At 42.6% G+C, this 18,248-nt stretch overlaps 1 protein-coding gene across 1 annotated transcript in view; it reads left to right on the forward strand.

The window, feature by feature from the left end:
- Window positions 1–12,961, forward strand: part of KL (klotho) — a 59,488-nt gene extending 46,527 nt beyond the window's left edge. The window contains exons 4-5 of the mRNA XM_036301603.1: window positions 8,859–9,960; window positions 10,731–12,961. Of these exons, the coding sequence (XP_036157496.1) occupies window positions 8,859–9,960; window positions 10,731–11,068 (1,440 nt within the window). The 3' untranslated portion in view covers window positions 11,069–12,961. The remainder of the gene's footprint in view (window positions 1–8,858; window positions 9,961–10,730) is intronic.
- Window positions 12,962–18,248: the final 5,287 nt, after the last annotated feature.

The raw sequence follows: 18,248 nt of genomic DNA on the forward strand, positions 1-18,248 counted from the left end.
GGTCTGGTATAAAAAGAAGAAATAAAAAGCTCAGAAAGAAAACAGCCACACAAAAAAAGAAATGGCTACAAACAAGTACCTTTCAATAATAACTTTAAACGTAAACGGACTAAATGCTCCAAACAAAAGACATCGAGTGGTTGAATGGATAAAAAAAACATGACCCATACATCTGCTGTCTACAAGAAACCCACCTCATTAGAAGGGACTCACACAGACTGAAAGTGAAAGGATGGAAAAATATCTTTCAGGCAAATGGAAAGGAAAAGAAAGCTGGGGTAGCAATACTTATATCGGACAAAATAGACCTCAAAGTGAAGGCCATAACAAGAGATAAGGAAGGCCACTTCATAATACTAAAGGGATCAATACAACAAGAAGATATAACCCTGGTAAACATATATGCACCCAATGCAGGACACCCAAATTCATAAAAAAACTCCTGGAAGATATCAAAGGAGAGATCGACAACAATACAATCATAGTAGGGGACTTTAATACACCACTGACAGCACTGGATAAGCCCTCTAGACAAACAATCAGCAAAGAAACAGCAATCCTAAATGACTCACTAGATCAGATGGACTTAATAGACATCTTCAGAACACTTCACCCCAGAGCCAGGGAATATGCATTCTACTCAAATGCTCATAAGACATATTCAAAAATAGACCATATATTGGGTCACAAGCAAAGTATCCCCAAATTCAAGAAGATTGAAATCATAAAAAGCATCTTCGCAGACCACGATGTCATAATATCAGAAATAAACCACAATAAAAACAACCCAAAATACTCAAACACCTGGAAGCTGAATAGCATGCTATTAAATATTGATTGGGTTACCAATGAGATCAAAGAAGAAATTAAAAACATCCTGGAAACTAATGACAATGAAAACACAACAATTCAAAACCTATGGGACACAATGAAAGCAGTCCTGAGAGGGAAGTTTATAGCTCTACAGGCCTATCTCAAAAAACAAGAAAAAATGGTAGTAAATCATCTAACTCTACAACTCAAAGAATTAGAAAGAGAGCAACAAGAAAACCCCAGAGTGAGCAGAAGGAAGGAGATAATAAAGATCAGAGCAGAAATAAATGACATAGAGACCAAAAAAACAATACAGAAAATCAATGAAACCAAGAGCTGGTTCTTTGAAAGGATAAACAAGATTGACAAACCCCTAGCCAGGCTCACCAAGAAGCAAAGAGAGAGGACCCAAATAAACAAAATCAGAAACGATAGAGGTGAAATAACAACAGACCCCAGAGAAATACAAATGATTTTTAAAAAATACTATGGACAGCTCTACTCCAACAAACTAGACAACCTGGAGGAAATGGACAAATTCCTAGAAAAATACAACATTCCAAAACTCAATCAGGAAGAATCTAAAAATCTCAACAGGCCAATAACTATGGAAGAAATTGAAACAGTCATCAAAAAGCTTCCATCAAACAAAAGCCCAGGACCAGACGGCTTCACAGGGGAGTTTTACCAAACATTCAAGGAAGAACTAAAACCTATCCTCCTCAGACTACTATAAAAGATTCAAGAGCAAGGAACACTTCCAAGCTCATTTTATGAGGCCAGCATCACCCTGATACCAAAACCAGGTAAAGACAACACCATGAAAGAGAATTACAGGCCAATATCCCTCATGAACATAGATGCCAAAATCCTCAACAAAATCTTAGCAAATCGGATCCAGCAGTACATCAGAAAGATCATACACCATGACCAAGTAGGATTTATCCCAGGGATGCAAGGATGGTACAATATCCACAAATCAATCAATGTGATACATCACATAAACATATTGAAAGAAAAAAACCACATGGTCATATCAATTGATGCAGAAAAAGCATTTGACAAAATTCAACACCCATTTTTGATAAAAACTCTCAGTAAGGCGGGAGTAGAAGAATCATACCTCAACATAATAAAAGCCATATATGACAGGCCCACATCCAGCATCATACTCAATGGACAAAAACTAACACCATTTTCCCTAAGAACAGGAACAAGACAGGGATGCCCCCTCTCACCACTCCTGTTCAACATAGTACTGGAAGTGTTAGCCATTGCAATTCGGCAAGAAGAAGAAATAAAAGGCATCCAAATTGGAAAAGAGGAAGTAAAACTGTCCTTATTTGCAGACGACATGATATTATACATACAAAACCCTAGAGACTCCATCAAAAAGCTACTAGACTTAATACATGAATTTGGCAATGTAGCAGGATACAAAATTAACCCCAAGAAATCTGAGGCATTTCTATACACCAATAGTGAACTTTCAGAAAGAGAGATTATAAAAACAACCCCATTTACCATCACACCAAAAAAATTAAGCTACCTAGGAATAAACTTAACTAAAGAGGTAAAAGACCTCTACTCAGAAAACTACAGGACGTTGAAAAAAGATATAGAGGAAGACATAAACAGATGGAGGAACATACCGTGTTCATGGATTGGTAGAATCAACATCATTAAAATGTCCATACTACCCAAAGCAATCTATAAATTCAACGTACTTCCCATTAAAATACCAACGGCATACTTCAGAGATCTAGAACGAACTCTCCAAAAATTCATCTGGAATAAAAAAAGACCCCGAATAGCTGCAGCAATCCTGAAAAAGACCAACGTAGGTGGGATCTCAATACCAGATATCAAGTTGTATTACAAAGCCACTGTTCTCAAAACTGCATGGTACTGGCACAAGAATAGGCATATAGATCAATGGAATAGAATAGAGAGCCCAGAAATTGGCCCGAACCAATATGCTCAATTAATATTTGACAAAGGAGGCAAGAACATACAATGGAGCCAACATAGTCTCTTCAAGAAATGGTGTTGGGAAAATTGGACAGATATATGCAAGAAAATGAAACTAGACCACCAACTTACACCATACACAAAAATAAACTCAAAATGGATAAAGGACTTAAATGTACGACAGGAAACCATAAAAATTCTAGAAGAATCCAAAGGCAACAAAATCTCAGACATATCCCGAAGCAATTTCTTCACTGATACAGCTCCTAGGGCACTTGAAACTAAAGAGAAAATGAACAAATGGGACTACATCAAAATAAAAAGCTTCTGCACAGCAAAAGAAACCATCAACAAAACAACGAGAAAACCCACTGTGTGGGAAAATATATTTGCCAATGTCATATCTGATAAGGGCCTAATCTCCAAAATTTATAGGGGACTCATACAACTTAACAAAAGGAAGATAAACAATCCAATCAAAAAATGGGCAAAGGACCTAAATAGACACCTTTCAAAAGAGGACATTCAGAAAGCCAAGGGACATATGAAAACATGCTCAAAGTCACTAATCATCTGAGAGATGCAAATCCAAACAACAATGAGGTACCATCTCACACCTGTCAGACTGGCTATCATCAACAAATCCACAAACGACAAGTGCTTGAGAGGATGTGGAGAAAAAGGAACACTTGTGCACTTCTGGTGGGAATGCAGACTGGTGCAGCCACTATGGAAGACAGTATGGAGTTTCCTTAAAAAACTGAAAATGGAACTCCCATTGACCCTGTGATCCCACTTCTAGGAATATATCCCAAGAAACCAGAAACACCAATCAGAAAGGATATATGCACCCCTATGTTCATAGCAGCACAATTCACCATAGCTAAGATCTGGAAACAGCCTTAGTGCCCATCAGTAGATGAATGGATTAGAAAACTGTGGTACATCTACACGATGGAATACTATGCTGCTCTAAAAAGGAAGGAACTCTTACCATTTGCAACAACATGGATGGAACTGGAGAGCATTATACTAAGTGAAATAAGCCAGTCAATGAAGGAAAAATACCACATGATCTCACTCATTCATGGATAATAGAGGCCATTATAAACTTTTGAGCAATAATAGATACAGAGGCAGAGCTGCCTCAAACAGATTGTCAAACTGCAGCGGGAAGGCCGGGGAGGGTTGGGGGGCAGGTGGTAGGGGGAAAAGAGATCAACCAAAGGACTTGTATGCATGCATATAAGCATAACCAATGGACATAAGACACTGGGGGATAGGGGAGGCTAGGGCAGGGTGGAAAAATGGACACATATGTAATACCTTTTGTAATACTTTAAGCAATAAAATAAAGAAAAAAAATCAGTCTGCTTCATGTTTCCATGCCTCTGGTTCTATTTTATTGACTGTTTTATTTGGTTTTATTCATTTATTTTGATTTTTAGATTCAATTGTTGATAGATATTTATTGCCATTTTATTGTTCATAGTTTCTTCTTCCTCTTCCTCTTCTTTTTTTAATATATTTTATTTATTTTTTTTTATTTTTTTTTTACAGAGAGGAAGGGAGAGGGATAGAGAGTCATAAACATCGATGAGAGAGAAACATTGATCATCTGCCTCCTGCACACCCCCTACTGGGGATGTGCCTGCAACCAAGGTACATGCCCTTGACTGGAATTGAACCTGAGACCTTTCAGTCCGCAGGCCGACGCTCTATCCACTGAGCCAAACTGGTTACAGCTCCTCTTCCTCTTCTTAAATAATAACCTTCAACATTTTATATAGTACTGGTTTGGTGGTGATGAACTCCTTTAGCTTTTTCTTATATGTGAAGCTCTTTATCTGACCTTCAATTCTAAATGATAGCTTTGCTGGGTAGAGTAATCTTGGTAATAGGTGCTTGCTATTCATCACTTTGAATATTTCTTTCCATTCCCTTCTGGCCTGCAAAGTTTCTGTTGAGGAATCAGTCCTATGGGCACTCCCTTGTAGGTAACTAACTGATTTTCTCTTGCTCCTTTTAAGATACTCTCTTTGTCATTTAAATCATAATGTGTGTTGGTGTGGGCCTCTTTGGGTTCCTCTTGTTTGGGACTCTCTGTGCTTCCTGGACTTGTAAGTCTATTTCTTTCACCAGATAGAGGAAGGTTTCTGTAATTATTTCTACAAATAGATTTTCAATGTCTTCTCTCTCTCTTTTCCTTCTGGCGCTCTCATAATGTGAATGTTGGTACACTTGAAGTTGTCCCAGAGGTTCCTTACACTATCTTCATATTTTTTTGGATTATTTTTTCTTTTTGATGTTCTGATTGGGTGTTTTTTGTTTCCTCATATTCCAAATTGTTGATTTTATTCTTGGAATCTTCTACTGTTGAATTCCTATAAATTATTCTTTATTTCAGTTAGTGTATGCTTATTTTCTGTTTGTTCCTTTTTCAAGTCTTTGGCGTTTTCAGTAAGATCCTTGAAAGTCTCACTAAGTCCCTTGAAGCTCCCATTAAGATCCTTGAGCAACCTTATAACTATTGTTTTGAACTCTGTATATAGTAGTTTGTTTGCTTCCATTTCATTTAGTTCTTTTAGTTTTTTCTGGAGATTTTTTCTGTTCTTTCATTTGTGACATGTTTCTTTGTCTCCACATTGTGGCTGCTTCTCTATGTTTGTTTCTATGTATTAGGTAGAATTGCTTTATCTCCTGGAATTGGTAGAGTGGCCTTGTGTAGTAGGTGTCCTGTAGGGTCCAGTGGCTCAGCCTCCCCAGTCACATGAGGAGCTCTAGGTGCACTCCTATGTGAGCTGTGTGCACTATCCTATTGTAGTTGAGCCTTGATTGCTGTGGCATCACTCGGAGGATTTAACGTCCAGGCCAATTTGCTTTGAGGTTCAGTTGCAACTACAGTGGAAGAGTTGCTGTGTAGGAGACACCCTTATGGAGCAGGACTTGCTTCAATGGGGCTTTGGTGCTCACTGAGTCTGCCCCTTGAGTGTATCACTTATGGATGTGTAGAGTTATTATCTGGTATTTTCTGAAGCTGCCCACTGGGTGCACTGGCCTTGGGGCCTCCAGGGAGGTGAAAAATCAGCTACTACCTAGGGCCACTCGGCAGGAGCTACAGAGGGATCTGAATATGGCTGCTACTTGTGTTGGGCTTGGAAGTGCTCAGGCAAGGCCAAGCTGTGAAGCAAGGTAGGCTGCTGCTTGTGCTGGATCTTGCTGATGCCAGCTGCTTCTTGTTTGAGAGATTTTAGGGAAGCCTGAGCTAGGACAGGTCATTCATATGGAAAAGCCACGGCAAACAGTTTGGTTGGGGCTGAAAATTGTATGGGGCAGAGTCTCAGGGACTCCTCATGGCAGAGCGAATAGTGTGAGCCAGGTTGATGGAGACTTAGCTATGGTGCCTGCCAGTCAGCTCTACAGGTGAGGTCTCAGCATAGGAACAATGATTGCTGTAAGCACCCCTATCTGGGAGAAAGCCACCCCACAAGGTCTTGCTCTGATGCCAGACAATCCGGTTCCTTCCCATATGTCCCTGGATCCCCCCACACTGCTGTCCAAGCATTGGAGCTCAGAGGAAGTGGAACTGTGTAAGTTTATGCACCAGCCCTTTAAGACCATGTGAGAACCACACCAGAGTCCTCAGACAGCCAAGGCCACTTAGAGTGTGAAAGGCCTTGTTGATAGTATGCCGAATGGCCAAGGCCACTCTGAACACAGCTGTAAGACCACAGCCATCTCACTGTATTCCGCACCCTTCTATAACCCAAATGATGATGCCATTATTGACAACTAGCCTTCTTTGTCTCTGGAGTAAAATACAGATTACTGACCAGCTAGTCTGCTAGAGAGTAGGCTGGGGAGTGGTGTTGGTGGTGGTGGGGGGAGGCTAGAGAGCTCAGATGGAGCTGAAAACTCAGACAGACCTGAGAGCTGGTACTGCTCTGATGTAAGGCTAAGAGCTCATAGAGAGCTCAGATATAGCTACTAAGTTAACCAGCCAGTGTGCTGAGAGCTACTAAGTTAACCAGCCAGTGTACCTCACATAGAGGTACTATGTGAGGCCACAGAGACCAGCCAGTGTGCTGGGCAGGGGAGAAAGGAGAAGCTACTGAGCCAGAGAGGCTGGAGAGACTACTAAGGCTATAGCTCTAAGGGAGAGCTCAGATACCACTACATTGTAAGGTGGTGGGTTTAGAGGTAGCATGCAGCTGCTCAGATAAATAGCTGTGGGTACAGAGACTAATGCTGCTTTTGTGGGAAAGATGTATCTGTTCACCAGTTGGTGTATGGCTGCCTGCCTGTATAGGACTGCTGTAAAGAACTCTTTTGGTTAATGGCTATATGGCCACTGGCTTCTGCAATAAAGACTCATTCTTATATACACACAACCTCTCATGGCTTCTCCGTCTAAGACCCAGTGTGCAAGAAGACTCAACCCCAGGCAGAGGGGCTAGGACCCAACACTTGTAACTAGTGAACAGAAGATAAAGGAGGAACTTGGACTAAGTTCCAACAGTTAGTACAATGGGCAGGGTTCAAGAAGGAACCTGCCCTGGTGTGGTCGGGAAGAATTTAGAAGAATCTATAGACAGCGGTGTTCTTGCTGTCTCTGACAGAGCAACTGCCTGGGTCTCCAGCAGCCTCCATAAATATCCTGTATTTTTAAGAAATAAATTCCTCTACCCCTAAGATGTATATTTTAGCCTCTATTTTGTTTTCAAATGGACTGAATAAAAGCTGGTGTTTTGGAACAATTATGGTAGAAAAGATACAAATTTAGTCAACTCAGAGTTCTACAAAAATAATCCAAAAATTCTTTCTAACTACGAACACTTTCAATTCAAAAGAGCATGCAAATATTATCTCTTGCAAAGCCAAGGAAACATGATTGGTGGGTACAGCACAGTGGAAAAATACTTCTGACAGCATTCCCACAGTACTAGGGGAAATGCATATGTGGGTGATCTACAAGGGACAATCCTTTAGAAAACGCAATTTCCCTCTGACATGTTTTTTATTATTTTCCTTTAGGAACACAGCACCGACCCCTCCAGGGAAACAGCAGCTTATTTGCAACAGTCCCATAAAACTCTAAGGAAATCTCTACTAGAGGTTCAAAACTGGAGTTTGTCTGACCCCTGCTTTTATATAGAGGGTCAAACCAAAGTAACCTTCTCTAAGGAGACTATTTGCAAGAGAAAACAGGTGTAGGCAGTGGGTTTGGGGTGCACTTTCAGTTTGCATTCCCTTCATGGTTTACATGTGGAGGGATGATTTTTTCATTATGAGTTTTCAATTTTCAATGTCCTGAATACCTATTTTCATTTTGGAAGCTTTGATGTTAGATGTTGAGAACCATATTGTCATGATCATCATAGAAAAACAATTAGGAAAAAATTTTAAACTATGTTAAAATATTCCATTATGGATGAATGGCAATATTGTTTCTTATGTTCATATTCTTTGTCGCTTTCTACCACCAGTCAGATTGAATTTGTTAAATTCTGTCATTAACTCCAAAGCTAACAAAAGGCTACAGTTAAGCTTATTTAGTACCTCCTCTTCTGAGAGCAAATCTGTGTAGAATGTGATTTTTAAAAGCACAATATAATTTTTAAATGTCATTTCAATTTTTTGACTCTAACTCACTTAGGTTTTAAGCTTTGTCTTTTTCATTAAACATTTTTGTAAGTCTCATCACCATAGTGATTTCTTATATTAAAAGAAAAATGTCCAAAAATATTCTGCTTGCTTAACACAGATCAGACATGTGTGAGAATCACTACTACTGTTTGTTATCTGAAGTAAGTAAAAAATTTCAGATTTTTAAAAAATATTAAACTATGGGTTTAAATAAAGAGAACTACAGGTAAAACAAATGTGTAAAAAAGAAAGGGTATTTTTCTCTTCAGAAACTCACTATTTATGAAAAATCATTTCAATTTTCAGCTAGAAAGGTTATTATTTTTGCTCATCTTGCTAGTTAGCTTCCTTGAAAGAATTGCATTGAATTACTTTTCTAGGCCTGTCCAGCTGAAGTCATAGACTTATGCTCCCTCTGCTCCTCCTAGGTTGACACCACTTTGTCTCAGTTTACCGACCCGAACGTTTACTTGTGGGATGTCCACCACAGTAAGGGGCTCATTAAGGTGGACGGCCTTGTGACCAAGAGGAGGAGACCTTATTGTGTTGACTTTACTGTCATCAGGCTCCAGATCGCCCTACTCCAGGAAATGCGTGTGACACATTTCCACTTCTCGCTGGACTGGGCCCTGATCCTGCCTTTAGGTGATCAATCCCAGGTGAACCGCACGGTCCTGCACTACTATCGCTGTGTTGCCAGTGAACTCCTGCATGCCAACATAACCCCCGTTGTGGCCCTGTGGCGACCTGTGTTCCCGCACCAAGGTCTGCCGGAGCCTCTGGCCAAGCAGGGCGCCTGGGAGAATCCCCAGACGGCCCTGGCTTTTGCAGAGTATGCTAGGTTGTGCTTTAAAGATCTTGGCTCCCACGTCAAGTTTTGGATCACCATGAACGAGCCGTACACGCGGAACATGACCTACAGTGCAGGGCACAACCTGCTGAAAGCCCACGCCCTGGCTTGGCGCTTGTATGATGAGAAGTTTAGACGCTCTCAGAAAGGAAAAATATCCATAGCCTTGCAGGCTGACTGGATAGAACCAGCCTGCCCTTTTTCCCCAAAGGACAAAGAAGTGGCAGAGAGAGTTTTGGAATTTGACATTGGCTGGCTGGCAGAGCCCATTTTTGGTTCTGGGGATTATCCACGTGTGATGAGGGACTGGCTGAATCATAGAAACAATTTCCTTCTACCTTATTTCACTGAAGATGAAAAAAAACTCATACAAGGTTCCTTTGACTTTTTGGCTGTAAGCCATTACACCACCATCCTTGTAGACTGGGAAAAAGAAGATCCAAAAAAATATAACGATTATCTGGAAGTGCAAGAAATGACAGACATCACATGGCTCAACTCCCCCAGTCAGGTAGCAGTAGTGCCCTGGGGCTTACGCAAGGTCCTGACTTGGCTAAAGTTGAAATATGGAGACCTCCCCATGTATATAATCTCCAATGGCATTGATGATGATCTGCAAGCAGGCCAAGACAAATTGAGGGTGTACTATATGCAGAATTATGTAAATGAAGCTCTGAAAGGTAAGGCCTCCTGAAAACTGTCTCTTGAAGGTTTTGTTACTCAAGGCATGATGCCTGTTAGAAATTCTCAAATACACAGAGCACCTTCAGAGAGAAGCACTGTCCATTTCTTGCCACACTGAAAAAGTCCCACCAAGAGTTAGTATTTTTCCCAGAGATAAAGGAGTTTAGCTAAAAGTGGCTTACAACTTACTCTGAGCCTATAAAAGCATAGACCATCCTGTCCTCCATCCTCAGATGGCCTCACAGCAGTCTGATCTGCTTCATGTGTGTGAAGATTAACTCTAGTACCTCAGAGTAGGTTTCATTATGTAAAACCTACTATGTTAAATGTAGCTCATACTTTGTCTTGGTATTTGTCTATTTGTCTTTTTATAAAAGAAGACTTTTCTGATTAAATACAATTTAGTCTGAAGTTTTTTTGTTTTTGTTTTTGTTTTTTTAATATATTTTATTGATTTTTTACAGAGAGGAAGGGAGAAGAATAGAGAGCTAGAAACATCGATGAGAGAGAAACATCGATTGGCTGCCTCCTGCACATCCCCCACTGGGGATGTGCCCGCAACCAAGGTACATGCCCTTGACCGGATTGAACCCGGGACCTTTCAGTCCACAGGCTGACGCTCTATCCACTGAGCTAAACCAGTCAGGGCAAGTCTGAAGTTTTAATAAATGTATTGACATTTTCTCCTGAGGCACCAAGGCCATGTAAAAGTAAAGTGTTATGTGCAAAATATTTTATTAACTATTCCTTGTCCTTTTTTTTCCAGCCTACATATTGGATGGGATCAACCTTTGTGGCTACTTTGTGTTTTCATTTAATGATCGCACAGCTCCAAAGTTTGGCCTCTATCGTTATGCTGCCAATCAGTTTGAACCCAAACCATCCATGCAACATTATAGGAAAATTATTGACAACAATGGCTTCCCAGGTGCTGAAACTCTGGGGAGATTTTGTCCAGAAGAATTCACCGTGTGCACCGAGTGCAGCTTTTTTCATACCCGAAAGACTTTATTAGCTTTCATAGCTTTTCTACTTTTTGCTTTAATTATTTCTCTTTCTCTTATTTTTCACTACTCTAAGAAAGGCAGAGGAAATTACAAATAGTCCTGAACATTTTCCTATTCAATTATTTTGAAATAATTATGCACACACGTTAGTTGTTAACCATTTGCACTTGTCAGTGTTGTGAAGCTATAGATTTCATATACTGATTTCTACAAAACCTTTCTGTGGCATGTGACAAAGGTTTTCAAATAAGCATAGATGATTATAAAATCTTGAATAATGTGAATAGTGCCTGGACTTGTTTCTCTTTGAGGGGTGATTAAAAAAACAGACATCATTTCTACAATATACAGTGTAACAAAAGCATGAGATATGACATCCATTCTGTAATATTTAATAGAAATTTAATGACAAGTTAGGCTATTTTTATCTGTGCCCATTCCTAAATATAATGTTTACTTAAAGTAATAATTGCAAGTGTTAGAATACAAAATTAAGTCCCAAGTAACCATCTTCCAACTACCATGATATGCCCAATGGTCTCTGTCAAGAAGATGATAGCATATAGGAGAGATGACAAAGGGCCTGTAGCTGGAACAGTTATTTAAAAAACAGTGTTTCTGTCAAATGCTGTTAATTTATATATCTGGTTAATGATATACTTGCCAGAGAAAATTACAGAACTTTATATTTCTATGTGACTTTCAAGGCATTCTCCAAACCCTGGGTCCTTGAAGGCTTTGTGTCATAAGGGACTTTTACTGAATGCTTGCAGAAAAATAAACATGACTCATGAAATGTTGGGCTCTTCAGGAAGCATAAATCGATTGTGAAGTGCATTATACTGCAGTAGCTCCAGGAGGAGGGAAGGAGTAAAAAGTACGTATTATGAGCAACATTATCATTAATTTTATTATAAACCCTTTCATTTTAGAACAGACCTTGAAATGAATGAGGTGACCTTTCTTGAGAGAATAAAAACAAAATAATAATTCATCCTGTGAAGAATGACTTCACTTTCTGCTATTTAAAATGTGCCATAATTTCTCTGAGTTGAGTTTTAAGTATTAATAGATTCAAAAGCATTTGGTCTGATAACACTGGAAATTTTTCTTTTGTGATTGCTGAAGTCTAGTTTATTTATTTATTTATTTTGCTGCTACTTCTGTGAAACTAATTTTGAATTAGTTGTGCTTTGAATTTTTACACTGAACTATGCTACTGATTTCCAGAAAGGGTTAAGTCTTATCCTCTAATGCCCTTTAAATAAGTTTTGCTGATTTTCAGACAGGAAAATCTATTACACTAGAGTTGTAGGTGATCTTAATGTTTATTTTATAGATGAGCCAACATTGTGCCAGGCAAGATAAACCAACATCATATCAGGCATAACTAATTTTGCTGACACAGTAATACAATGGATAAGAAATATTGTATTGTATTATGTATCATCTTTAGGGGTGGTATGATATTTTTCATTGAAAGGTAAACTTTTGAGTTAATCTTTTAAAAACTGTACTTATTAAAAATGGAAACTAGAGAATCATAGTTTATTTTATGTATGTATTTTCCTGATTAGAAGAGTAATATATATTCATTGTAAAAAACCACAGAAACCATATGTTAAAAAGTGCATATTTAGAGTCACATCATATTGTAAATTATATATCTTTATTAATTTTTATTGTGTGCATTTCCTTTGTCATTTATCTTCAAAAATACCCTATTTTAATAGTCATAGAGTAATTCCACTATATAAATTTATCACAACTTATTTAACTATTCCTATGTATTGACCTAGTTTCTTATTGTTAATTACTGTTAAATAATGGATGTTACTTAAAAATTATTTTTTGCTACAAGCATTTTTTTTGAGTGTATAGAGAAGTAATTACAGTATCTGGGTGACCAATCCCAGGTGAACTGCATGGTCCTGCACTGCAGTTATTTGATAATGGATTATAATAAACTGATCTATAACTTTACTTTCTTTCTGAACCATATGACCAATTGCTAGATAAATTTCTTTAAAAAAATTTTTTGAGTTGTCTAAACCAAATAGAACATGATTGGAGTGGTGAGGAAATAAGCCTGACAGAAAGAGGGAGCAAACTGCAACATAGGTTGGGGAGAGTGCCCCAAGTTAATCTCTGTGGTTGAGCTGAGAAATAATTTCAGACACTGAGAAAGCAAAATAGGAGAAGAGCTGAAAATGACAAACAGACACCAAGGTACTGAGGAGAAACGACATTTCAAAATCATTCAACTGAGTGACAATGACAGCATCATGCTAATTTTGAGTCACCATAGACTCTTAGTGGGAGGTCCGTGGCTCACTGACAACCTGAAAGGAGAGAAGAGCCTCTCAGATCATGCTCATTTCTTAAGCAGTATCTCAGAGCATTACACTCCTTCTATTGATGCTCTACTCTTGGGAATTCTGGACTTTTCACCATGCCATGTACAGGGAAGGGCAAACATAGGTTTACAGTTATGATGACATTCTTTTGAGTTACAAACAACTGTAAACCTACTTTTGCCTACCCATTTATACATCTATACATACTAGAGGCCCGGTGCACAAAAATTTGTGCACTCGGGTGGGGGGGGGGGTCCATCAGCCCAGCCTGTGCCCTCTCACAGTCTGGGTCCCCTTGGGGGATATCCACCTGCTGGCTTAGACCTTCCTCCCCAGGGATCGGGCCTAAGCTGGCAGTCAGACATCCCTCTGGCAGCCTGGGAGCCCTCGAGGTATGTCCACATGCCAGCGGGGAGCAGGCCTAAGCTGCAGTTGGACATCCTTAGCACTGCTGAGGAGGTGGGAGAGGCTCCCGCCACCACTGCTGTGCTGGCAGCCATCAGCCTGGCTTGTGGCTGAGCAGAGCTCCCCCGCCGTGGGAGCGCACTGACCACCAGGGGACAGCTTCTGCATTGAGCATCTGCCCTATGGTGGTCAGTGTGTGTCATAATGGTCAGTCATTCCCAGTTGTTCTGCTGTTAGGGTCAATTTGCATATTACCCTTTTATTATATAGGATAGAGGCCTGGTGCACTGGTGGAGGCCAGCTGGTTTGCCCTGAAGGGTGTCCTGGATCAAGGTGGGGGTCGCACTGGGGTGCCTGGCCAACCTGGGTGAGGGGCTGAGGGCCATTTTCAGGCTGGTCAAGCCCCCCAGTGGGGACTCTCACCCCATGGGGGTGTGGCCAGCTGGGTGAAGGGCTGAGGGGTGTTTGCAGGCTGGCCACACCCCCTTCAGGGTGGGGTCCCCACTGGGGTGCCTGGCCAGCCTGGGTGAGGGGCTGATGGCTGTTTTCAGGCTGGTCAAGCCCCCCAGTGGGGACCCTCACCCCATGGGAGTGTTACCACCCTGGGTGAGGGTCTGAGGGCTGTTTTCAGGCTGGCCACAGGCCCTTCAGGGTGGGGGGGGTGGTCCTGCAGGGGTGCCTGGCCAGCCTAGGTGAGGGGCTGATGGCTGTTTTCAGGCTGGCCACACCCCCTTCATTGTGGGGGTCCCCACTGGGGTGCTTGGCCAGCCTGGGTGAGGGGCTGATGGCCGTTTTCAGGCTGACCACTCCCCTGGGCTGGAAGCAGGTATCTGGGATTTATTTATCTTCTATAATTGAAACTTTGTAGCCTTAAGCGGAGCTCAGGGGCTGCCAGGGCAGGCTGGAAGCTTGGCTTCCTCCATTGCCAGGGCAACCCAAGCCTCCTGCTCGCTCCAGCTCCATGGCCGCTGCCATCTTTGTGACAGAGAGATGGAATGAGGGAGTGATGGTTAATTTGCATATTACTCTTTTATTAGATAGGATATACTATATATGTATAAACATATATAAATACATTACAGATTTTTATAAATACATAAATACATTACACTTATTTATTTAAATATAGAGACCATTCCCCTGGAACACCTATATCTCTTAGTAGTTGTGGGACCAACTGTCTCTACAGGGGCATTGAGTGATACTCTGTGATTCCCTGAGGTTTTGCTGGTGGAAAACTAACTGCCAGTGACAGTTTCTGAATTATATCTCCTCTGATTAACAAACCATTCATTCATTCATTCATTCAGAAAATATTTATTGCATGCTTACTATGTGCCAGTCACTCTACCATGTTCAGCTCTTCTCTGATAAAATAAAGCAGACATTTCTCACCCTTGGAGTTTACTAGATAGTTGGAGAGAAAGACATTATACAAATAACTATCTTATCTAATAAAAGAGAAACATGCAAATTGACCATAACCCTTACACCCTTCCCATTGGCTAATCAGCAAAATATGCAAATTAACGGCCAACCAAGATGACGGCTGGCAGCCAGGCAGCTGAAGCGAACAGGAGGCTTGCTTGCTCCTGTGATGGAGGAAGCCAACGTTCCCCGCCTGCTGCTGCCGGCATCTGAGCTGCAGTCTAAGCAACTATGTTGCAATTATAGAACCTAAACAAACCCCAGAAACCTGCTTTCAGCCAGCCATGCTTCAGCCAGCAGGACCGCAACAGTGTTTCAATTATAGAACCCAAACAAACCCAGTACGTGCTTTCAGCAGCCGAGGTCTCAGAGCTAAAGCCAGCTCTCAGCTCCAGTGATAGCCATAGAAGGTAAATAAATCCCAGAATAAAAAAAAAAAAAGAAGAGGTTGGGAGCTTCAGTCGCCCGCCAGCCTGAAAACGGCCCTCAGCCCCTCACCCAGACTGGCCATGCACCCCAGTGGGGACCCCCACTCTGAAGGGGGTGTGACCAGCTGCAAACAGCCATCATCTCCTCATCTAGGCTGGCCAGGCACCCAAGCGGGACCCCCACCCTGAAGCAACAAGATGGAGGCTAATTTGCATACTGAAGGCGAGCGGCAGCGGGCAAGGCTGTCCACGGTCTGGGACCTAGATCCTTGACCTGGCGGGCAGGGTGGCAGTGCTTGAGGCTGTCCACGGTCCTGGGACCTGTATCCATGACCCTTCCCGGTGGGGCGGCAGCTCGCACAGGGGCGGATCGGCCGGGGTTGGGCAGGGCAGGATGCCTGGCTTCCGCCCAGCCCCAGTCACTCTGGGCAGGTGAGCAGTACAGAGATCCTCTGAACAGGGGAGGCAGGCCGGCGGAGGGCGGCCTGTACTCCCCACATGGCGGTGGTGACAGCTGTGAGCTAGCCAAGCAGAGCCTGCCGGCTGAGCTGAAGTAGCGCCTGCAGGCCATCAGCGCCCAGGAGTGGCTCTGCAAGATCCGACTCCTGGCCCAGAAGGTGCAGGATCCCAGGGACAGCCACTGTGGCGGGCCAGACTGACATCCTCCTGGCCGCACCACAGGGGTTTGCGGATCTGCAAAGCCAGAGGCCTCTGTTGTGCACATCCCCCCCTGGAGTGCAAACATCCCCCAGCACACTGTCAACCTCCTGCGCCTGCAACAGTTGCCAACCAAGGCTTGCACAAGTTCCCCCCACCTCTCCACCGCACTTCCATCAACCCAGCATGCCTAACACTCCCACAGGATGTGCACACATCCCCTCTGATGTGCTCACGTCCTTTGGAGAGTGTCTGGGTGTTCTGGGTGCTGAGGGTGGGCGCCTGTGAGATGACAGTCAGAGGGCGGAGTGGTGATGCCCTGTTCCTACGGAGGCCAGTACAGCTAGAAGATCACCTCTGGGGGGTTAATGCAGGTGCTGAGGCGGGAGCATGTGCAGACAGACATACCTGGTGGGCTCGGGTGGCCCTCGCTGAGGTGCCTTCAGTCAGCGTTCAAGATCAAGAACCCAGAGGCGGAGAGGAATTCCGTCCTCTCAGTGAAACAGTGGGATAGTCGGGGCGACTGTAGAGGAGGGATGTGCACTTTGGGTGCCAGCACCCATGAGCAAAGGCTGCCCTGACTGAGCCTCGCTTGCTTGGGGCCTAGCGCACTCCTGCTGGGCAGCAGCGGGTGACAGGACATGCTTTTCCGAATTAATGAGAGAAAACGTTGATTCTCCTGCTGCCCACGAAGGTGGAAAGTGAAGTGGGGAGACATGTGGGGAGTGAGCGAGGTTCCCTGTCTGGAGGTTCCAAATCTGCTGTTGGTTTCTTTCACCGCTGACTAGAGATATACAGGGTGTCCCCCCAAAATGTATACACACTTTGAATACCTACTAATTCCAACGGTTTTAGGCATAAGAAAGAAACAACAATGGAGCTGTTATCCGTTAAAAGTGTTGGCACAAACAGGTAGTTGGACATTCCCTGAGGGGTCTCAGATTGCAGAGGGTGAAGGCCAGACTGAGGGGGCCTTCCCCCACCCCCCCCCACTCCAGTGCACAAATTTTGTGCACCGGGCTACTAGTCTATATATATATAAAAGCCTAAGCGACTGAAAGACCAGAATGATCAAAACAACTGGAATGATTGGAACAATCAGTTGACCAGTCGCTATGATGCGCACTGACCACCAGAGGGCAGACACTCAACACAGGAGCTGCCCCCTGGTGGTCAGTGCACTCCCACAGTGGGAGTACTGCTCAGCTGACTGACCCGTCCCGGTGACCCACCAGCCTGGCAGCAGCCACTCCCTCCCTCAGTAGCCCTGCAGGTCCAATCTCCAGAGAACAGGCCAGGCACCGATGGATCAGTGCCGCCGGCAGTATCTCAACAGCACTGCCAGCACTCCACAAGGAAGAAACAATATAAAAGTGGCTGCCAAGTGGCTTTCAACAACCAGTGCTAATGTCAGTGGGATGGATCCAGATCCCAGGTTGGAAAGGGCATCCCACTGCTTTCCCAGAGAACCAATTGCGTCCCAGCTCCCCCTACCCCTCTCAGGACCCCACCCATGCATGAATTTATGCATTGGGCCTCTAGTATAATATAACTACAAAGAACAAGTGCCAAGAAGGAAACTGTTTGCATATTGTGAAACTGTTCTCTAACCTAGTCTAGGATAAGAGGGAGGACTTCTTGTGGGAACATGACATAAAACTGGGACCTAAGTGTAAATAGGAGTTATTAGCCATTGGGGACAGGTGTGATGAAAACCTTTATAGAAAATTTGGAGATGAAAAATGGCAGGTGAAAAGTTGGCCAATCTGTCCTAAACCTATGGCTAGTGTCTACTACAAAGTGGAGTCAATAAATTTCTATTTGTCTTTTAATGATCCCATCATACTTATGAAAATACTTGTTTATGTACTTGAAAATTTCAATCTTAAAAAGGTGATTTGAAAATCTAGGAAACATTGATTATTTCTTAGGGAATTATAAATTATTATCATTATTTTTGATGTATTTTTATTGATTTCAGAGAGGGAAGGATAGGGAGAGA

This window comes from Myotis myotis, unplaced genomic scaffold (genome assembly GCF_014108235.1).
Source record: "Myotis myotis isolate mMyoMyo1 unplaced genomic scaffold, mMyoMyo1.p scaffold_m19_p_3, whole genome shotgun sequence".
NCBI classification, from domain to species: Eukaryota; Metazoa; Chordata; class Mammalia; order Chiroptera; family Vespertilionidae; genus Myotis; species Myotis myotis.